Source organism: Odocoileus virginianus, chromosome 28 (genome assembly GCF_023699985.2).
Source record: "Odocoileus virginianus isolate 20LAN1187 ecotype Illinois chromosome 28, Ovbor_1.2, whole genome shotgun sequence".
NCBI lineage: Eukaryota > Metazoa > Chordata > Mammalia > Artiodactyla > Cervidae > Odocoileus > Odocoileus virginianus.
This window is the reverse complement of record NC_069701.1, coordinates 39,618,462-39,641,146: the sequence shown is the minus strand read 5'-3', so window position 1 is coordinate 39,641,146 and position 22,685 is coordinate 39,618,462. Positions and strand designations below refer to the sequence as shown.

General features: G+C 53.8%; 1 protein-coding gene across 2 annotated transcripts in view; it reads right to left on the bottom strand.

The window, feature by feature from the left end:
- LRP5 (LDL receptor related protein 5) overlaps nucleotides 1–22,685 on the bottom strand; it is a 125,577-nt gene that overhangs the window by 85,762 nt on the left and 17,130 nt on the right. For both annotated transcript variants that reach the window (XM_070457758.1, XM_070457759.1), the window contains exon 2: nucleotides 3,203–3,599. In XM_070457758.1, coding sequence (XP_070313859.1) covers nucleotides 3,203–3,599 — 397 coding nt within the window. The remainder of the gene's footprint in view (nucleotides 1–3,202; nucleotides 3,600–22,685) is intronic.

Genomic DNA, 22,685 nt, shown 5'->3' with positions numbered 1-22,685 from the left:
AGCAGGCACTGTTGACCTTAACCACACCCCAGCCAGCCAGCCTAGGACCACAGTGCAGAGTTCTCGCCCTCATTCCAGCTGGTAAGAGTGACACTTGGCAGCATCATTCTCACTCCATCACACATCAGACACATCACCGGGGAAGGAGGAGCTTAGGGGGAGAGGCTGGGGCCTCGGAAATCCTGCCCAAGGTTCAACAACAAAGTCAACTCTGCCCCCAGGGGCAGGGGTGTGATCCCAGCAGGATCTGAGGAGAGAATTCAAAGGCAAGATCAGAAAAGATTTCAAGACAAGCCAGAGCCAGAGATGGACCAACTCCTGTGAATGCTACAGGCAATGCCAGTGTGGGTGTGAGCATGAAGACTGTTCCCCACTGAGCACCAAGCACTTCTCAAACAAGTACCAAGCACCTCCTAACCAAGCACAAATACCTCTCAACTGAGTACCAAGCACATCCTGACTGAGCATCAAGCATATCCAAAACAAGCACCCAGTACCTCCTAACTAAGCACCAAGCACCTCCCAATTGAGCACCTTCCAACCACACCAGACACCTCTCAACTGAGCACCTTTCAAACAAGCACCAAACACCTCCCAACCAAGCAACAGCACCTCCCAATCAAGCACCAAGCACCTCCCAACCAAGATGGCAAAAGGCCGCAAGGAAGAGAAAAAAGAAGTCTGTGCACAGATATGAAGACTACATTTCAGGCAGGCGGGAGGGGCATTTTTAACATAACAACAGTGAGCATTTATTGATGCTACAACCGTTCTTGGTGTTCATGACATGGGGCAGGGTCACAGCCCTGTAGAGACGGGGATGCTGAGGCACAGGGCAGCCCTGCACCGTCCTCCCTTCTTGTCTAAATCCAGACGCTTCCAGCTTCAAAACAGACCCTCCACTACTCAAGCCCACTACCTCTAAGCCATTCACCCCCCACCCACTAGCCCAGTCCTATCCACCTTCTCTTGCCAGGAGCACAGTAACAGCTGCTAATGGAGTTCCCAGCTCCCACCCTAAAGTTTCCCCTCAATCCAAGAGCCAGAGAGAGCCCCTTAAGCATGAGTCAGACCAGCGACCCCTCCCCTCAAAGCCCATCCTGCCCCCCCACACACCCACCCTTGCAACAGGTCCAGGGCCCTCCTACTAGCTGTGCCCTCTGCCCAGAAACCCTTCCCCCAGGTGTCTCCTGCCCTCATCTCTTCATGTCTCTGCTCAAATGCTACCAAGAGACATCCCGGGATCCTGACCACAGCGGGAAGCCCCCGCCCCCGCTCCCTCTGCCCACGCCCTGCCGCCCCCTCCCCTGTGGCACACCCCCCTCTCGGCACCCCCCAGCGCACTGTGACGTCCTCGGGGCTGCTCCCCTCAGCCTTTCCCGCTGCTGACGGATGCCCCCTCTTAGCCAGCGGGACTCAGCCACCCCAGCCACCACGACCCAGAAGACAGTGACCCTCGGTGACCCCTGCGGCCACACTGCGGGATGGGAGAGGCCTGAGGCAGGGACCGTTTCCCAGGCAACGCAGAGAGCCTCCTGGAAGATCAGCCTGCCCCCCCAGCCCCTCCCGGCAGCTGGAGTGGCTCAGCCTTCCTCCGGGGGTGAGGGGGCCTAAAGATAAGTCACCGCCTGGCATGCCCCACCCGGGATGCTGGGGCGACCCTCGGGACTGAGCACCAGGCCTGCCTGGCCTGACCTCGGCGAGCCAGCTACCAAGGGCAATAAATCTCACACACCCACCCCCATTGCGTGTACACACTGACACAGACACACGTGAGTCACAGGTGCACTCAGAGGTGCACTCAAATAGGCACAAACACACACGCTCACACCCTCCAGGCCCACACTCAGTGGCTCAGACACACGTTCCGGCAACGCATGCACACACACACACACTCTCCGCTTTCACACAACCCAGCAGCTCCAGAGGCACCACTCTTCCCTGGTATCAGGAGGTAGTCGAGGGCACTTTCTCAGTCAACACGCCGAGAAGCCCCCGGAAGGAATTTACTCGGCCACTCAAGGGCGCCCCCTCACCTAGCGTGCTCCCCGAGTGCTGCTCAGGCACCCGCCCTGGCAGCACAGGCCTCCGCCCTCAGCCTTCATTCCACCCATCCCAGGCGGGCTGAGAGGTCCCTCCAACCCAGGCTGCAGGCAGGGCAGCCAGCACCACCCCCAGGGCAGCGGAGGGCATCAGGATCAGAAACCAGGGTCCTACTGCGTTTCTGTTCAAAAGACAGCCATCTCTGACGAGCGCACAGCTGAGGAGCCGGCGGACCCAGCAGTGGGCTGGGCGTGGCCAGTGGGCGGGCACCAGGCTTGACACCGCCCAGCTAAGGGTGTGTCCTTCCCAGGCGCTGGGAGGAGGGGACAGAGGGCCAAGGGTGACTAAGTCAAGAGCTCCCACTAGGAAAGCCTGCCACTAGCAAGGCCTGGGGGTCAGCTTGCCATCTCCCCTCCATCCTTCCAGCCCAGCCTTCAACTCTGCGTAAGTTCTTCGTTTTCCCGCCACTCACAACACCCCACCTGGAACTGGGGCTGGGCCCTGAGCTTCCGGGGGTCTCATGAGCTCAGCCAGACCACGAAGCAGGCAGGAGCAGAGGGCTTCCAGAAGACACCAGAGCAACAATTTTGCAAGTTCCACATCTGGATGGGGAGTTTCACTTTTTCCACCGTGTTCAGCTGATGCAGTCATAAAGAAGGTGAAAGGTGTGGGTTCTACCTGGCAGAGTGCCCGAACCCTCCTCAGACACTCACACACACACCGAGACGTTTAACAATTCAGATCCACGGCCAAGCACATCGGTTGCAGTGAGTTTAGAAAAGAAACACATTCCAGGGTGTTTCAACAAATTCTGCAGGGTGGACTCATTTTAAGACTGCGGGTTTCCTCTGAAAAAGGTACTTGGTCTCAAGTAAATTCAAGAGAAAAATCACGGCCCCACCCACTCCACCATCAGGAAAAGAAACTGATGCTGGGAAAGACTGAGGGCAGGAGGAGAAGGGGACGACAGAGGATGAGATGGTTGGATGGCATCACCGACTCAATGGACGTGAGTTTGAGTAAACTCCAGGAGTTGGTGATGGACAGGGAGGCCTGGGGTGCTGCAGTCCATGGGGTTGCAAAGAGCCAGACATGACTGAGCAACTGAACAACCACCACCACCCCCCCATCCCCCAGGGAGGTGAGGCGCTGGGTTTACCCGTGCGCGGGGTCCAAGGCGATGGCCCGCGGCTGGTCAAGGTCCTGCCAGAATAGGACCTTCCGGGACGTCCCATTGAGGTTGGCCACCTCGATGCGGTTGGTCTCCGAGTCCGTCCAGTACAGCTTCTTGCCGACCCAGTCGCAGGCCAGACCGTCGGGCGACACCAGGCCGGAGATGACCACGTTCTGCACAGCAGCGCCCGTCTGGTTCAGGTAGGTCTGCTTGATGGCCTCCTCACTCACATCTGTCCAATACACAGCTCCCTTGGAGAACTGGAAATCCACGGCGGCCGCGTCCTCCAGGCCGCTGACCACGATGGTGGACTCCACCTTGACTCCGCCGGCGTCCACCAGCCGCACATCCCGGCGGTTGGCGAACAGGAGGAGCGGTGAGGCTGTGGGACAGAAGCAAACTGTGAGGACCCTGGCTGAGCTGCAGGCCGCACAGCCTGGGAGGCAGGGCTATGTGCCCGGACCACCCCGGGGCCCCCACCCGGCCTGGGCCCAAGGCTCCCGGCTCCTGCCTTCCATCCCCGGGCACTGCCGGGAAGCCGCCTGGGTGGGCGCAGCACCCGTTCAGAGGCTCTTTCAGGGCAGCTATAGTTACTGGGATCACCGAGGGCTACCATGTGTCCCCACTACCCCCACCAGGCCCCAGCAGCCCTTCCTGCCACGCCTATCACCTTGCCCACAGATGCCACCACAAGGCCACACTGCCAGGGCGCACACCGGCTCACATCCTGGCCCCCCACCCCTGCAGGACAGAGGCCACGTGGAGGGCTCCAGGTCAGGACCGCCCATGGGGCTTCACCACTCCCACCATCACCATCGCCACGTTACATCACACGGCAACAATCAAACAATGGGATGTTATCAGTGCATCCGAGCTGGGCGTCCTGACCTCCTGCAAGGAGGAGATGGTCCACGGAGAACATCTGTCCTGAATCTCACCCCTCCCTGCCCCGAGCAGGTCCGAACAGATAATAAAGAGCGTCATGGGCCTACAGCTCTCTGCCACACGCGGGGCTGGGCAGGCTCTTCTCTGATTGCCCTGGGCCCTCGGTACAGAGGCCTGGGTTGTGGGTGACAGCTGGCCCACTTTACAGAAGGGGAAGTTAAGGCTTCGAGAGGAACAAAGTTCAATAGCACACCAGAGATGCCACACTCTGGAACACTCATCGTATACTGCTTGCGAGCATATATTTAGTTTACAAAAATGCATTCCTTTCCTGTGTATAGGTACCTCAACAAAAAGGTCTTTTTAATTAAAAACGGAAATTTCCGTTTTCCCAGCTACTATAGCATGCTAAGGGTTCCGGTGGACCCTGCACTCCAGGAGGGCTCACCTGCCCATCTGAAGAATGCCCCTGCCCTGCCCAGCCCCAGCACAGGCAGCTGCTCTATAAATGTGTTTCACCCTCCATCCCCCTACCCCCTAGCATCCCAGCTTCAAGACGGTGAGTCGCTTCTGCACTCTGAGAGGGAAGAAGGAAAAGGATGGGCGGCCCAGGAGGGTCCAGAACCCCACCATCAGCCGGAGGCCTGGGAAGCGGAGGCAGGGACACCCACCACTGGAGGCCTGGCCGGCAGCCAGTTGCCCTCCAAGGGTCAGACACCGGCCAGTCAGAGGACAGAGGGTGAGGGGATGACACCCTGGATCCGGGAGGGTCCAGACCTTCAGAGGAGGAAGAATCGTGAAGGCCAGAAGTAGAAGGGGCCCTTCGAAGTTAGATCTGGAGGCATATGGGGGGAGGCAGCAAAGCCAACGCCAACCAACCCCCAACAGCATACTCAGGGCAACAGGACCCCCAGGGCACCTGCCCATTCATTGTCACCAGGGTCGTTCCGGCCACTAGAGCACAGATAACCGGTAATCCTACCGTGCCGGCATTGTTCGATGTGCCCAGGTTCATGAGATTCCTCGCAGCAAGGTATCCCGGCTCATCTCCTCTCGTCTGGTCCTACCTTGGCCAGGTGGTTCCTAACCTCCTGGGGGTCACAAAGCTCCCGGATAAGCTGATCCTCTCCCCAGGGACAGACACACACACAGGTACCCACACCAAGGCCTATGACCTCCCTGCCAACAGAGTGTACCCAGCCCTGGACTGAGGATGCAGATTCCCCTTTCTTCTCTAAATTAGCATCTCTGAGGACTTCCCTGGTGATCCACTGGCTAAGATTCCACACTTCCAATGTTTGGGTTTGATCCCTGCTCAGGGAACTAGATCCTACATGCCACAACTAGAGATTTTGCATGCCACAACTAAGACGCAGCACAGCCAAACAAATAAACACTAAAAATGCATGCTTGCAGTCATGTCTGACTCTTTGTGACCCCATGGAGTGTAGCCCACCAGGCTCCTCTGACCATGGGATTCCCCAGGCAAGAACACTGGAGTGGATTGCCATGCCCTCCTCCAGGGGATCTTCCCGACCCAGGAATCAAACCTGCGTCTCATGTCTCCTGCATTGGCAGGTGGGTTCTTTACCACTAGAACCACCTGGGAAGCTCTAAGTACTAAAAATAAATAGACAAATTAGCATCTCCGGGCGACAATGTGAGGGACTATCTTGGGAAGAGGTAAGCTCCCCGATGCCACAGGTATTTAAGTGGACGTTGGTGACCGCAGGTGAGGGACGAAACTCACCCGACATCCACATCAAGAGATGGACGGCCCACACACAGGGAGTCTCAGACAGGAAATTTTCCAGCCCCGAGGGGAAGCTCTTTGGAGGGAAATAGCCAGGAAGCAAGTCACCAGCCCCAACTGTCAGCCAGAAACCCAGTAAGTAAAGCCTTCCCTGAGGCAAAAGTCCCAGAGGGGGACGGGGAGCCAGGGCTGGGGAGAGATGGGGAGGAAGCTGCCCCGGGGAAAAAGAATCCTAGTTCTGCTCTGTTCTTTCTCCCCAAACTGGAAAGACTACATTTTCACCACCGTTTACACGCTGGGCTGTTCAGGTGCACCCTTCAAAGGCCACAGATGATGTTGGGGGGTGGGAGGGGTGGGCATTCAATTTTCTGTGCTTTTCTCAAACAGAGACTGGAGCGGGGTACCGCCTTGGAGGGTCAGGGGCCGGCAGGCTCTTTCCAGGAGGACCGGCTACTGCTTCAAAGATGGTTGGAGACCACCACACACTCAATTCCTAAGTCTGCTTCCCTTGTGGCTCAGCTGATAAAGAATCCACCTGCAGTGCGGGAGACCTGGGTTCGATCCCTGGGTTGGGAAGATCCCCTGGAAAAGGGAAAGGCTACCCACTCCAGATTCTGGCCTGGAGAATTCCATGGACTCCATAGTAGATGGGGTCGCAAAGAGCTGGAAACGACTGAGCAACTTTCACTCACTTATTCTCCGGGTCACCTGGGGAACTCACAGCGACGGGGGTCTCTGTGAGGGGGCCGCCTGCCCGCCCAGGGCCCCTCCTAGGGCCTGGGAAGCCCTGGCTGATGCGGCCCCAAGCCTAGCAGGGGCTCCAGCTCTTCACGGAGATGTGGCTTCCGGCAGGGGGGCCCCCCTGCCCCACAGGAGGGAGAGGCTGAGGACTGGGCAGGATCAGAGCAGCCAGCGAGGGGCTGGGGTGTGGACAGGCAGTCCTGGGAAGGGATGCGCTGGGCTGAGACCAGAACCGAGACAGCCAGCAGGCTGGTGGCAGAGTGTCATAAAGCCCATGCCAGCCTGTCTGGGACACGCAACCGAGCCAAGAACCCAGCCTCGTGCCTTGTCTTACGTGGGGGGCAAGACAACCAGCATGTGGGTGAGGTGATGTCAGTTGTGGTTTGGAGAAACAGGGCCGAGTGAAGGGTCTGGAGTGGGCGCTGCTATTTCAGGTAAGATGGTCAGGGTGGCCTCATTGAGAAAGTGACCCCTGGACAAAGACTTGAAGGGGGAGAGAGAAGGACAGAGGGAAGGTATCCCGGCAGCGGGAATGGCTGGTGCAAAGGCCCTGGGGTGAGGCCTGGGGGAGGCGGCAGACACTGGTCCTACGTGTTCCTGCCCAGATGATGTGCCCGCAGGCCCAGGACACGGTAGGTCCGAGTCCCAGCTGCACATGCCCAGGTGAGGGCTGCGGCTCTCAGAAGGGCGCCCTGACCTGCCCCAGGCCACTCCGGGATGCTCTCTTACCAAGTGGCCCAAGCTTCTGGAGCAGCGAGAGGAAACAAGGAGTGTGAGGAGGGAGAGGAGGGGAGGGCAGATGGGCTGAAAGCCGAGCCTCCAGCCGGGCCATGTGTGGGCCGCCAGGACCCTCGGGTCGGTGGAAAAACAGACACGGCCACTGGCGGCCCCAGAGGCAGGAACAGCCCTTTCAGGAAATGCCTCGCCTGCTGGTATTTGGGACCACAACCGTTTCAACGCTCTCCCCAGGGATCAGCCTTGCAGGACCTTATCCCAGGGAACACCTGAAGGAAGGAAAACGTCCTAGACACAATATTTGCTGCAGCCTTCCTCATAAGAAGAAAAATAAACAAATACAAAATCTCCAGCATCGGGTACCTAGACTGTTCGTTCTCTCAGTAGAAAGTTGTGTCTGTTAAAGCAATAAGACAATGACTACAGTGACACCAGAAAGTGTGTAAGAAATGTCAAGTCACACACACACACACACACACCTATAAACCCTGGTTTGTACTTGACCTGCAGGTATGAGAAGGTGCTAGGTGGGAACCAAGACTGAACTAGAGACTAGATAATGGACACGATTTAGCGACGGAGCACAGCGAATGACTCTGTGGAGTCACTAGATAAATGTCTTTAAATGGTTGGGTTTGTTTTTGTTTGTTGTTTTTAACGTATCCATTTATTTGGCTGTGTTAGGTCTTAGTTGCAGCATGTGAGGTCTAGTTCCCTGACCAGGGATGGAACCTGGTCCCCCTGCCTTGGGAGTGCAGAGTCTTAGCCACTGGACCACCAGGGAAATCCTTATGTTTCTAAATATTTTAACCCCAGGTTCCATGTATGTTGCTACAGCATCCTCTGTGCAAGTATATATATTTTTAGGACCACGTATCACGAGGACACATAGCCCAGGGCAGCCCTCCAAGGGAGAGACCTAGAGCCAGCTCAGGGGAACGGCTGAGACCTGGGCCTCTCTGAGCTCAATGTTCTGTGAAATGTGGGTCATCACTGTACCCCCACGTCGGAGACTGTGAGGGTTCAGCAGAACGATTCACACAAAGCCTCAGCCCAGCAACAGCATGTTTTGGGCACTCAATAAATACCGTCCAGGGGCTTCCCTGGTGGTCCAGTGGTGAAGATTCTACTCCCAGTCCAAGGGGTGCAGCTTCAGTCCCTGGTCAGAGAACTAAAATTCCACCTGACAACGTGGCGTAGTAGCCAAGGACACTTTTTTAAAAAAATACATATATATATATATATACACACACACACCAGCCAGGGCATGCCAGCAGTTGTAGTTAAATGTTTCATTCATCCAGTCCGGCTACAAAGCAAAGTACTTGGACTCAGACTCAGGGAGCCTGGTGCAAACCTCAGCCTGACCTCCAGCTGGGAGACTTGGGGCCAGATGTTTTATCTCCGCTCTGAGCCTGTTTCCTCATCCATCCAGCAGGAAACGGTAACTCCTTAAGAAAGGCCCCGCTGGCCCCTGTTGCTGTGGTGCAGAGCCTCCCGGCTAGTCCTCAAAGGTTACCCACTGAGCTACCATGTGACCAAGCAATTCCACTCCTAGGTGGGCACCCGACAGACCGAAGTTAGAGGGTGATGACGAACACTTATACACTCGAGCTTCCTTGATGGGTCCGTGGTCAAGAATCCAGCTACTCACTCAGGAGACACGGGTTCGATCCCTGGTCCGGGAAGATCCCACATGCCAGAGAGGGACGAAGCCCGTGTACCACAGCTACCAAGCCTGCTCTCTAGAGTCCGGGCCGGCAACTCTGCACACCCTACAGCCTGTGTGCTCCGCAACAAGAGAATCCACCACAATGAGAAGCCCGCACACCACAACTGGAGAGTAATCCCCGCTCCCTGGAACTAGAGAAAAGCCTGTGCTGCAACAAAGCCAAAAGTAAACGAATAAATAAAACTATTTAAAAAGATACTTGTGCACGCATGTTCATAGACGCATGACTCGTAATTGTCCATCCATAGACAAATGGATAAACCAAGTGTGCTCTGTCCATACAATGAAATGTTACCTGGCCATGAAAAGGCATGGAGAACTAGCACAGGGCACAGCACGGAGGAGCCTTGAAAACATTGTGCTCCGGGAAGACAGACACGGAAGGCCACATAGCACAGGGTTCTGGTCACGTGAAAGGTCCCACGTAGGCAAATCCATAAAGACCGACAAGACAGTAGATTAGTGGTGGCCAGGGGCTGCGGGGGGGGGGGGGGGGGGGTGCGCAATGAGGCAAGATCACTTAATGGCTCCAAGGTTTCCTATGAGAGTGATGGAATGTTCTAGAACTAAACGGTGGCAGCTGCAACATTGCAAATGCACTGTGTGCATGCTAAGTCGCTCGGCAGTGTCTGACTCTTTGCAACCTCATGGACTGTAGCCCGCCAGGCTCCTCTGTCCATGGAACTCTCCAGGCAAGAACACTGGAGTGGGTTGCCTTGCCAACCTCCAGGGGATCTTCCCGACCCAAGGATCAAACCTGCATCTCCGGACTCTCCTGCACGGCAGGCAGATTCTTTACCGCTGAGCCACTGGGGAAGCCCGTGAATGCACTAAACGCCACTGAATTATTCACTTTAAAATGGTTAATTTTAGGGACTTCCCTGTTGGTCCAGTGGTTAAGAATCTACCTTCCAATTCAGGGGACGCAGGTTTGATCCCTAGTTGGGGAAGTTCCCACATGCCGCAGGGAAACTAAGGCCCCCACACAACAAGAAAGATCCCGTGTGCCACAAGGAACACTCTACGAAGCCTAATAACGGAACAACAAATACACTTTTAATAATAATAAGTATGATTTTTAAAAAATAGTTAGGTTTCCGTTGCATGAATTTCACCTCAATAGATTTTTTTTTTTTTTTTGCCACACCATGCAGCATGTGGGATCTTAGTTCTCAGGCCAGGGATCAATCCAGTGCCCCTGCAAGGAAGCACAGAGTCTTAACCACTGGACCACCAGGGTAGTCCATTTTTTTTTTTAATAAATAATTTTTAGAGGCACTGCTGCACACCAAGCCCACTGAATTCCCCCCATGACAGCCGTCTCTGGGCCTGGCTTCCCAACTGGCTTTCTCAGGCAAGGACAAGCCCCTCTGTGACCCTGATCACACAGCCCCTTCTCCACACAGCCCTGGGGACACCCACAAAGTCCCAGGGGTTCTCCCCAGCTCCCTGCCTGGGGACGGAGAGCTGACCACTCCCACCTATTTCTAGGGTAGGTCTCGGGCCGTTCCCAGCACCCTTGGCCCATCAGTGTCAGAAAAAGGCCACTCTCTCCCCTCGCAGCCTGGGTCCTGGGACCATGGCTAACATGCAGCCCACACCGCGGAGGAATCGGGAGGCTGAGAAGCCAGCGCCAACAATCCCATTTTAACCCACGTAAAGTAAGCAGAGCCAGTATTTATATATAGAATTCATAGCAGATGTCTGGGCTTCCATTCCGATAGCCTCTGTTTTACACCGTTCACATGGTTACACTATACACAGCCCGACTCACGGTAACCGAATCCTCCGCTGCGACACCAAAATAAGCAACATCTTAGTACATGCCTTATTGATATTCACCAAGCATCACATTGCTCGTTGGAGCAGCCTGGAACCTGGACGCAACCTACGGATTTCTCGGGCAGGAACGGTCCTTCGTCCCACGCCAGCCCCACGAAGAAGGCCAAGAAATGGAAGACAACGTGGGGCCGCATTCGGGGCCCTCACAGAGCAGTCGGGCAGGGCACACATTTCACACACACACACACACAAACACACGCATACACACACATGCCGATAAACAGCCACCAAGCAGGAAGAAAAGGCAGATGAGTGACATAGACAGGCGCTGCCTGGAGCCTGGAGGAGAATGAGCTGCCATGTGAACCCGAGCCCGGCAGGCTTCCTGGAGGACAGAGAGCTGGCTGTGGGGGCCCCGGTGGGCTTCCTGGAGGAGGGAGACTGGGGCCTTAGCCAGCATGCCGACGCCCAACCCTAAGATGCAGCTAAGGCGCTCAAGGGAATGAATTCTACCCACAGCAGCTTTCCTGACACCTCGTGGCTCCAGGTGCCTTCCAGCTTGGGCTTCTCAGACTGGGTGCTGGCCCCTCTTCCTTCGACCCCGCCGGCCCCGGCCGCCACGGAGATGGTCCCTCCCAGTGTACGTCCGTCGGGATGTCCTGGCTGCCCCAGGCCCACCACGTCCCCTCACACAGCCCACCACCAGCTCCCAAGTCCCATAAAACCCCTCTGGGGCTCCTCATGGCATCGTTTTAAAAAAGTGTTTACAATGTGAAAACCTGCTTTTACTCGTTTAGTGAATTACGGTGGGGGATGGACGGAGGTGACGGCTGGACGATAACGTGAATGGACTTCACGCTACAGAGCCAGACGCTTCAAAATGGTCCAGATGGTAAATTTTAAGTTATACGTATTTTAACACAATTCAAAATAATAACATAAATAAAAACTGATGGTCTAGTGATACTATAGAATATTATAAGCTACAAAAAAAGAATGACTCGGGGGCATCTCTGGTGGCTCAGTGGTAAAGAATTAGCTGCCCATACAGGAGACAAGGGTTCGGTCCCTCATTTGGGAAGATCCCACATGCCACAGAGCAACTAAGCCCGTGTGTCACAACTACTGAGCTTGGAGCTCTGAAGCCGGGGAGCGGCTTCAGGTCCCGAAGCCTGGGAACCACTTCAGAACTACTCAGAAGCAGTTTGCATCGTTGAGCTGCAATTCCTGAAGCTGGCATGTGCGAGAGTCCGTGCTCCACGAGAGAAGCCCGTGTGATGAGAGGTCTGCACACCACGGCCAGAGAAAAGCCCACGCAGCAGCAAAGACCCAGCACAGGCCAAAATGAATAAATAATCATTTAAAAGATTCCAATTAAAATTTTAAAAATTACTGTGAAAAAATAATTCTTTTTAAAAAAGAATAATTCAGAACTACAGCTACAGACTTCATCCAGGGTTTTTTATTTTAAATGCTGGCTGGTCATTAAAGCATGCCCACTACATACAATATTGTGTTGGCCAAAAAGTTCGTTCGGATTTACGTACCCCGTTTCTTTTTGGCCAACCCAATATTTATTAATTAATTGAAGACAGAGTAGACTCATCTACTCCTATTTCATCAAATGGATTAATAAGCAATATCCCCATTCACTTTGACCTTCAAGTGTTTCCCAGGTTTGGACAGTGAGGGTCCCTTTACACAGTCCCATGAGTCTTCTTGGCATGTCCCCACACCATCCCTTGAGGGTTTCTTTACTTTCTTTCTAGAACAATAATATGCTCCAGGCTCAAGTGAATTTCTCCCTGACCTCGCCTGAGAATCGGCCGTTTCTCAAAGAGCTCTGGCTCCTCTGAGTGGAAAGTGATCCCTGGGAGCCAAGAGCTGGGCGCTGGGAGTGCCCACTGCTCCTGGGTCTTCTCATCAGGCGGTGCTGGAAAAACATTCACACAGTCCAACCATTCTCCTGGTTCACAGATGCTGCCTGGAGAGTCGCCCACTGGACCAGATTTACATTTAATCTCATTGATGCTTGGGAGCTTTGTGGTCATTCCCGGACATGCACAGAGTCACCCCACACACGGGCCCCCAGACGAGGTGGCCAGGCCAGCTCCAGGGTCCTGCCTCACACCGGAAATGAGCATCCTCTCCACTCGATACCACGCTGTTTGCATTTCTGTGCTTTTTGTGGGTGATTTCACTGTTGAATTTCACTGTTGGGCTCCCCGAGTGGTTCGGACAGTAAAGAATCTGCCTGCAATGCAGGAGACCCAGGTTCGATTCCTGGGTCGGGAAGATTCCCCTGGAGAAGACAATGGCAACCCGTTCCAGTGTTCTTGCCTGGATAATCCCATGGACAGAGGGGCCTGGTGGGCTACAGTCCATGGGGTCACAAAGAGTTGGACACGACTGAGTGACCAACACTCAATGTTGACAGTGGCCCCAGGCACAGGGCTGCAGGGCTGTCAGAATACAGGGTGGCTGGTGGTGTGGTGTTGGTACAGAGAAAACGAGGGGTTAAGTAAGCTTACAGCGCTACTGGTCTTGGTCAGTGCGAATGAAACAACATGCATGCATGCTAAGTCGCTTCAGTGGTGTCCGATTCTTTGTGATCCTGTGGACTGTAGCCTGACAGGCTCCTCTGTCCATGGGATTCTCCAGGCAAGAATACTGGAGTGGGCTGCCATGCCCTTCTCCAGGGGATCTTCCCAACCCAGGGATTGAACCTGCATCTCTTCTGTCTCCTGCATTGAGAGGTGGGTTCTTTACCATTAGCGCCACCTGGACATGAAACAATAATTCACACTGAACAAGGTGTCTAATTGCCCACAAGACTGTGTACGGATCAGCAGAGGAAAATGAAACCCGAGGCTCTGGGAAACCCAAGCCTGTATCTCCTCCAGGACCAGCAGTTCAGAATTTGCATCATTCGGTGTTTGCAGTGGCTTTATAAAACAGAATGACTGTGAATAATGAAAATCTGTGTGTATATATGTTGTTGTTAGTCGCTCAGTCACGTCTGACTCTTCGCATCCCCATGAACTATATAGCCCACCAGGCTCCTCTGTCCATGGGATTCTCCAGGCAAGAATATGGTGAGGGTTGCCATGCTCTCCTCCAGGGGATCTTCCCGTGTATACGCATGTACACTCGCACACAAACACACATCATATTCTCCATTTCTCTGTGTGTGTGTGTGTTTACGTGGTAAAAATCCACGAGTTCACAGCTCTTCTTGTGAAATGTTATTAAACATTTCCTCAGGGTACTTTCTTTTGACTTCTATGGTTTTTTTTTAAATAAGGTACTACCATTCATTGATTTTTTTTTTTCTAAATTTATCTTTGGCCGTGCCACACAGCATGCAGAATCTTACTTTCCTGACCAGGGAGCAAACCCTGCCCCCCTGCAGTGGAAGCGCTGAGTCTTAACCACTGGACCGCCAGGAAGGTGCCCCCTCGAGATCCTTCCTAACCTTCCCTCTTTCTATGACATTCGTTAGTATTCTCTCCAAAGTGGAAACATGGCTTTTGTGATTGTCAGCATATACACTTATTGGCTCAGTATCACCCACCTCCAACCACTCCCATAGCCCCTGCTGGCCTTCCCCCCCCACTCCTCTGCCCCCAGGTCATGTCACCGCCTCACCTTGGCACCCCCCACCACCACCTGTCCTCAGATTTGGGCACCAACATTTCTGCTCGGGAAGGGGAGGCAGGGAATCCTGCTGAGTCTATAGCTCACTGCGGGGGGAAATGGCATTTCTATGATATTGTCTTCCTAGCCATAAACATTTATTTAGGTCTTCTTCTGGTGTCTCCATAAAATTTTATTATTTCTTGTGCATACAATTTTGCACATTATTTCTTAGATACAGTTCCAGGTGCTTCAAATAAAATTCAAAGCATTAAAAAAAAAATGAAACTAGCATGACTCTAACAGAGAGAGACTGCCAAGTTCCCATGAATCTTACGATAAAACATGAAACTTCAAAGACGCTTGGGTTGGGGTGTGGACAAAGCCTCCCCCAGCCCCCAAACAGAAAAGTTCTATTTACCCCTCTAAGAGGAACTGGGTGAAAAGTGCTGATCCAGCTACAATGACGGGGACCAAGGAGAAACCTGTGGGGTCCCCCAAACTGCCAGCGAAAGAGCTTCCCTAGCTGGCTCTGAGCACAGAAAAACTCCGTCCCTGTCTCCAAGTGTGATACAAGAACCACACACCGCTTTGCCCAGAATGAGGCTCAGAGACCTTAAAATGGGCTGGAAATGGTCATTGCTGAACCATCAGCAGCATCTCCGCAAAATCACAAACGCCTCGGCTTCTTCTGGAACTTTCCTAATTGAGGGAGAAGAAATACTATTCATAAAAATCCAAGCTCACTTTTCTGAGGGCAGTCCCTTGAGGCCGAGAGTCCCTCTGCCCCAGGTTTCCGACCGGACCCTCAGTTCCCAGGGGGCCCTCACCACCGTGCGGCTCCCGCGGGGGGCCACAGCAGCCACGGGGACCACGATCCCAGCCACGGGTTCCTACGTTTCATCCCGGTCTTCGAGCCTTTGAGATGGGCTCGACTCGGGGACACCCTCCTGCAGTTGTCTAAATATTCGAAAGGAGAGACCCGACATTTACGACAATAATAAAAATCTTAGGTCTCCTTTAACTGAACAGATGTTCTCTGCCTTTTATGGAAAGCTCGGCAAACTGAAACTTGCAGGCCTGAAAGTGGAATCTTTGATAACATCTCCGAATGCTGGGAAATGAGTCTCCTCCGCGCCTGCCTTCCACCTCAGCTAAATTTTCATAGACCCTCCCTTCACAAGAAAAGTTCACACACCCCCCATCCGTCCACCCTCCCACCCACCCACCTCTGGACCCACTGCACCAGGGAACATCCCCGAATTTCTCTCTCTTTTCTCCACCCTGGCCTCAGGCCTCCAGGCTCGCTAGCACAGACTCCACCCCCACGCCTTTCGCGGTTCCCACCCCCATCACACCCTCCCTGGCTGCCACACCTGGTGCAGGTGAAGCCTGTGTCCTCCCCGAGCCCGCCCAGTTGGCCCTGCTCCCCTGAGCGCACTGTCTACCTCATCAGGCGGGGCCCACACCCCACTCCCCCGGGGGCAGGGATGGGGTGCCACCCACAGGACCCCATGCAGAGCAAGGACGGCTGCCAGTGGGGGCTGTCCACCCTTCCCATTGGAGGAGCTGTCAGGATAATGATCAACTGACCAAGTGTGTGAGTTGCTGACATTTCCGTACAAATAATGGAAGAAATGCACGCGGGCATGCATACTCAGTTGTGACTCTCTGAGACCCAGAGTTTGCTTCAAATCCGCAGCATATGAAGAAGCCAAGGCAGGCAGAAGACTGGAAGCCACTCTGAAGGACAGCCTGCCTCTTCCCAAGTCCAGGCTGCTTGGGTTATCAAGGGTGTTCAGAGCAGAGCACACTAGAATTTGGCTCCCAGGGTCCGGTGCTTGGGTGAAGTCTGGGAGGCAGTTCAAGGAATCTTCCGGAACACTGGAGGTTCGATCCGGGCAAACAGGTGAGCTGTGGACGTTCATGCGTCAAGCTGTGTTTCCGAGTCTGTGCATATCACTGGGGGAAGGACCAAGGCCACCCCCTTCTGACCTCTTCCCTGTCCTTGCCCAGGCACGTGATCACACCCTGCTCCCCGCAATCACTCCCACCTTCACCCCCACTGCCCAGTTCCCGGTGCCTCCCTGCCTGCCTCCCACACCATGAGCTCCCCACCCAGACCCACAGCCAGGCCCGGGCTCTCAACACACCCTCTCCCCTCCAGCTCAGTCACCCCCATTTCTGCTGTTCCCCAGCCCCCATCCCAGTCTAATTTCCACACACACACTGGGCCCTGTGGGAAGGTGGTAATTAACCCTGGGCCCCCGGCAAGCTTCCCGAGCAGGGACCACATTTCAAAGGTCAGGGAAGCAGGCGAACAGGAAACGGTCAGGGGCAGGTTTGGGGGTGGAGCAGGAAAGAAGAAATCAGTTGCAAAAGATAAAAAGAAAATGAGGTGGTTGGTGTCAGACAACTTGGAGGACAAAAAAACTAAGGACATGGGCTCCCAGTCTTCAAGAAATGGGGAGATGGGCTGGGGTGGGGGGGCATCCCTGCTGTCCCCCACATGGGGGGCCACTGCCCTGACACTGGGCCACAACAGCCCTGGGACAGCAGGCGGGCACGCTGATCGTGCCAAGGACAGGACTGAACCTCTGTTGTGGAAAGAGCCTGGGCTCGGAAGGTTCTGGAAGGCCCGGGGGACAAACAAAGGGCCAGGGCCTGACCCAGGCCCACTGCCTGCAGAGGGACCCCTGGATGTCAGTCAGGGCAGCCCATCAGCTGCAAGGGCCCCTTTGAGGGTCTAGACCCTGAGCCAGGTGACTTGGGACCGTTCCAGGAATGATCATGTGGCCCCATTTCCCACCCAGCAAAAGGGTCACCCCCAGCCCAGCGTCACTCCCAGGGATGACAGCAGCTTGTCCTCAAGTCCCGCACCTTGCGAGTGATGACCACCAGTGCCCAGCCCCCAGCCCAACACCCATGGGGGTGGGGGGCAGGGGGTGCCGCAGACCCCAGCGGGCCGGGCAGAGGAAGAAGCGCCTGCTGTGGGCTCCCCACCCCCTACCTTTGCCCCACTTGCCCTCAGGGCCCCCTGCTGAGACAGGAGCGATCTTATCTACCATTTTAAAAAATAGATTTCCTTTTAATTTGATTATTTATTTGGCTGCGCCAGCTCTTAGCTGCCACACACAGGGTCTTCGATCTTTGCTGTGGCCCGTGAACTCTCAGTTGTGGCCCGTGGGATCTAGTTACCTGATCAGGGATTGAACCTGGGACCCCTGCACTGGGAGCATGGAGCCTTAGCCACTGGACCACCGGGGAAGTCCTCCACAAGTTACGTTTTAATTGGGCAAATATATTCCACTGCAGAGGCTGGGCAGGTGCTGCCAGGCCGGTGGGGGTGCGGAGGGGCTGGAAGCGGAGCCGAGGGAAGAAAACGTGCTGGGGGGCTCACCAGGGGCACCTCCGTCCCTCCCTGCCCCCTGCACCCACACACAGAGACACACACAGACACACACACACACACACACACCACACACACAGAGACACACACAGACACACACACACACACACCACACACATATACAGAGACACAGAGACACAGAGACACATAGACACACAGACACATACACAGACACGCCCATACACACAGACACACACACACCACACACACATACAGAGACACACAGACACACACACATACAGAGACACACAGACACACATACAGAGACACACAGACACACACCACACAGACACACACACACACATATACAGAGACACACAGACACACAAACTCACAGAGACACACACAGACACACAGAGACACACACACACGCACACACCACACACATATACAGAGACACAGAGACACACAGACACATACACAGACACGCCCATACACAGACACACACAACACAGACACACACACACCACACACACAGAGACACACACACACACACAGGCAGACACACACAGACACACACACACATACAGAGACACAGACACACACACACATACAGAGACACACACACACATACAGAGACACACACAGACACACACACACCACACACACCACACACATATACAGAGACACAGAGACACATAGACACACAGACACATACACAGACACGCCCATACACACAGACACACACAACACAGACACGCCCATACACACAGACACACACAACACAGACACACACACACCACACACACATACAGAGACACAGAGACACATAGACACACACAACACAGACACACACCACACAGACACACACACACACACACCACACACATATACAGAGACACAGAGACACATAGACACACAGACACATACACAGACACGCCCATACACACAGACACACACCACACAGACACACACCACACACACACACACACACACACCACACACATATACAGAGACACAGAGACACATAGACACATACACAGACACGCCCATACACAGACACACACAACACAGACACACACACACCACACACACACATACAGAGACACACAGACACACACCACACAGACACACACACAGACACACACACAGAGACACACAGACACACAGACACACAAACTCACAGAGACACACACAGACACACACACACACACACCACACACATATACAGAGACACCGAGACACAGAGACACACAGACACATACACAGACACGCCCATACACAGACACACACAACACAGACACACACACACCACACACACATACAGAGACACACAGACACACACACACACACATACAGAGACACACAGACACACACCACAGACACACACACAGACACACACACCACACACATATACAGAGACACAGAGACACACAGACACACAAACTCACAGAGACACACACAGACACACAGAGACACACACACACACACACACCACACACATATACAGAGACACAGAGACACAAACTCACAGAGACACACACAGACACACCACACACACACACACGAGACACACACAGAGACACACACACACACCACACAGACACACAAACTCACAGAGACACACACAGACACACCACACACACACACACAGAGACACACTCCACACAGACACACAAACTCACAGAGACACACACCACACACACATACACACACACAAAAACATTGACACATACAGAGACACACACCACACAGATACACAAACTCACAGAGACACACACAGACACACACACCACACACACATACAGGCACACAGAGACACACACACACACCACACACATATACAGAGACACAGAGACACACAAACACACAGACACACGCACACACATACAGAGACACACACACACAGATACACAAACACACACAGACACACACACATACAGACACACACCACACAGACACACACCACACACATATACAGAGACACAGAGACACACAGACACACAAACTCAGAGACACACACACCACACACACAGACACACACAGACACACACAGACACATACCACACAGACACATACACAGACACGCCCATACACACACCACACAGACACACACACACATATCAGACACAGACACACACACACACCCCACACAGCCCCCCCCACACCCCACATACACACACTCCCAAACACCCCCCCACACCCCCCCCCCACACACAGCCCCTCACCACACACACACACACACAAACACATCCCCCCACAGCCAACCCCCACACCCATTCACTCCCCCCCATACACCCCACATACACACACACCCCCACACACACACCCAAACATACCCCACACACACACACACACAGCCCCACACCCCCACACACAAACCCGCACACTCACCCACACACGCACTCCCCTCTGGAAGCCCTAATTTAGCAGCTGTAGAAGGTTACCCACTCAGTGATACCAAGGACTAGTTTTTAGGGAATATGACATTTGATTTATGTCTGCCAATGTGCGTTTTCACTAATTAGAAGGTTTAGGGCAGAACAGGAAAAATATGTATTTCAGAGTCCCAGTTTGACTTGCCAGAAACCAGCCCATTACTAACATTCTTATTTTCGACAAAATATAGCATTCTGATTACATACCATTTCGGTTCCTCGGCTCCGGGCCTGCCAGGCTCCCGGAAGTTGCCCAAGGTCACCACAAAGATGGGAGACACAGGTCCTTGGATGGGGACGGACTCTGTCCATTCTGGGGGAAGGCAAGCCCGTGGCTTTCGCCCAAAGTCCCAAGGGCCCAACCTGAACAGGCATCAGGAGGCCCCCTGGTTTGTACAGAAAGCAGGGCTCCCCCCAGAGAGGGATTCCCAGGGCAGTGCCCGCTGCACGCCTCAGTTTCCTCGCCTGGTAAATGAGGACAGGGAGGTCTGGGTGGAGGCCTCAGCACCACACTTACTTAAATGCACTGGGGGCTTTTCAGGCAATTCCTTTTAGATGGAAAGAAAATACTTTTGTAGTTCAAAGAGCAATTAAGAGGCAGGCACTGGAGCATCATCTGTCAGCCAGGTGTAGTGCCTGCCTGACCCTAAGAGCTCCTCAGCTCTCCCGGCTTCAGCTTCCTCACCTGTAGGATGGGGGCCGGATGGTACCCAGCCACCTGAGAGGCCAGAAGGATTCAATGAGTCAATCAGTGAACATCTCTTAGAACCTGCCTGGTACACTGTAAGTGTGCACAAATGTGAGCTATTTTTATCTATTAAGTCTAGAGATCTGTATCTTCGGTGTTTTAAGGCAGGATGCAATGATCAAAAAAATAAAGATTTTCGTTAAATGCATGCTCCAAATAAAGTGATCCCATAGAGATCGTTCTTAATGGAGACCAGTATCTGAACAGCCCTAAGTGCAACTTTTCAGGGTCTCTTAGCTGTCCTTGGAAATCAATTAAGGAAGCACTTCTAAGGGTACTGTATGTGTGCGCATATGTGTGTGTATGTGTTTGTGTGTGTGTGTGCCTCACAGCTCCCATAAAGAGCACATACACCCTGTATGTCAAGTAACGAAGTGACTGGGCTCTGGTGATGCCCACCTGGTTCTACTTGGCTCTTCAGCAAACTCTGCATCTGCACTGTGTCCCAGAGCTCTGCCCTTGGCGTGAGGCCGGTATTTAACACAATAAAGACAAAAAATAAGAGGAAAGGGGCCTGATCAATTCCTGTGTAAGAGCGTACCGAGTCCCAGGTCCATAAACGCCATGCAGACCCAAGAATTTAGCACAAGGCCACGTGGCAAACTCAAGGACTGGGGATGAAGGTGCAGCCTGCAGTGCCTCTTAAGTCACAACCCCCGGATCACCCCCACGACCAGCAGACCGCCAGGCCCCCGACAGGCAGCCAGGGCCTCTCACCAGGTTGGCACGAGCTGATCGTTTCCACCGAGGTGGGGGAAGGTGGGATGGTCCCACCTCCCCCCGTGCCCACTGGCAAGGAAGGCAGCGTGTTCCCCATGTGGTTACAGAGACCTCATTGTTCTGCCCCGCAGAGAGGAAACCGGAGAGCTGAGCTCAGAATGCATTTTGGAATTGGCAGAGAAGAACATCTGGGAAAGGAAACTCACTTCAGAAACAAACATACCTTTGTACCAGCTTTTCTTCTCTCTAAGTGTTGTAGAAAATAATAATAATAAAGATGTGCCAAATTGACCATCACTCTACAAAATCTCCTTTTTATGGGGCAAAATTGGGAGGTTCTGTTTTCCAATGCTCCTGGAGAAAAAAATAGCCACCTGGGTGCCAAGGCCCAGAGGCTGCCCCAAGAGCCAAAACAAAGACCTGGGTTCAGGACACCTCTGTCCTGCGGAGAGAGGGGATGGATGAAAACCATCAGATAAAAGAAAACGCGAATAAAAGAAAACTCTTGCCCCCTGCTCCCTGCTGGAGCCTTTCAGGACGTTGACATTCTTTGAGGGGCTGGCAGCTCTCAATTCCAAATATTTATGTTACTTTGGGGTGCAGTGCTGAGGAGCAGCAACGATTCTCTCATGAACTAAGCTGAGTGTTGGGCCTGCAGGTTCATATAAACGTGGATACGCCCACAGTTAGGGCTTTGCAGGGCCCTAGCATGCTGGGGGACCCTGCAGACAGGTACAGAGGAAACCCCCCACTCCTTCCCTCCCCGGCCCCTTCCTCACTCACTGTGCCTGGAAGCCTCCGCTTCCTCACGTCTGACCACCCCTCCCGAGTTGCAGCACATGTGAGTACCGAGTGCTCCAAGTACTTGATGTCACTTGGTCCTCATAGGAGGTGGAGCTGCTGAAACCCCATTTTATGGACAAGGAGACTGAGGCACAAGGGGACCAAA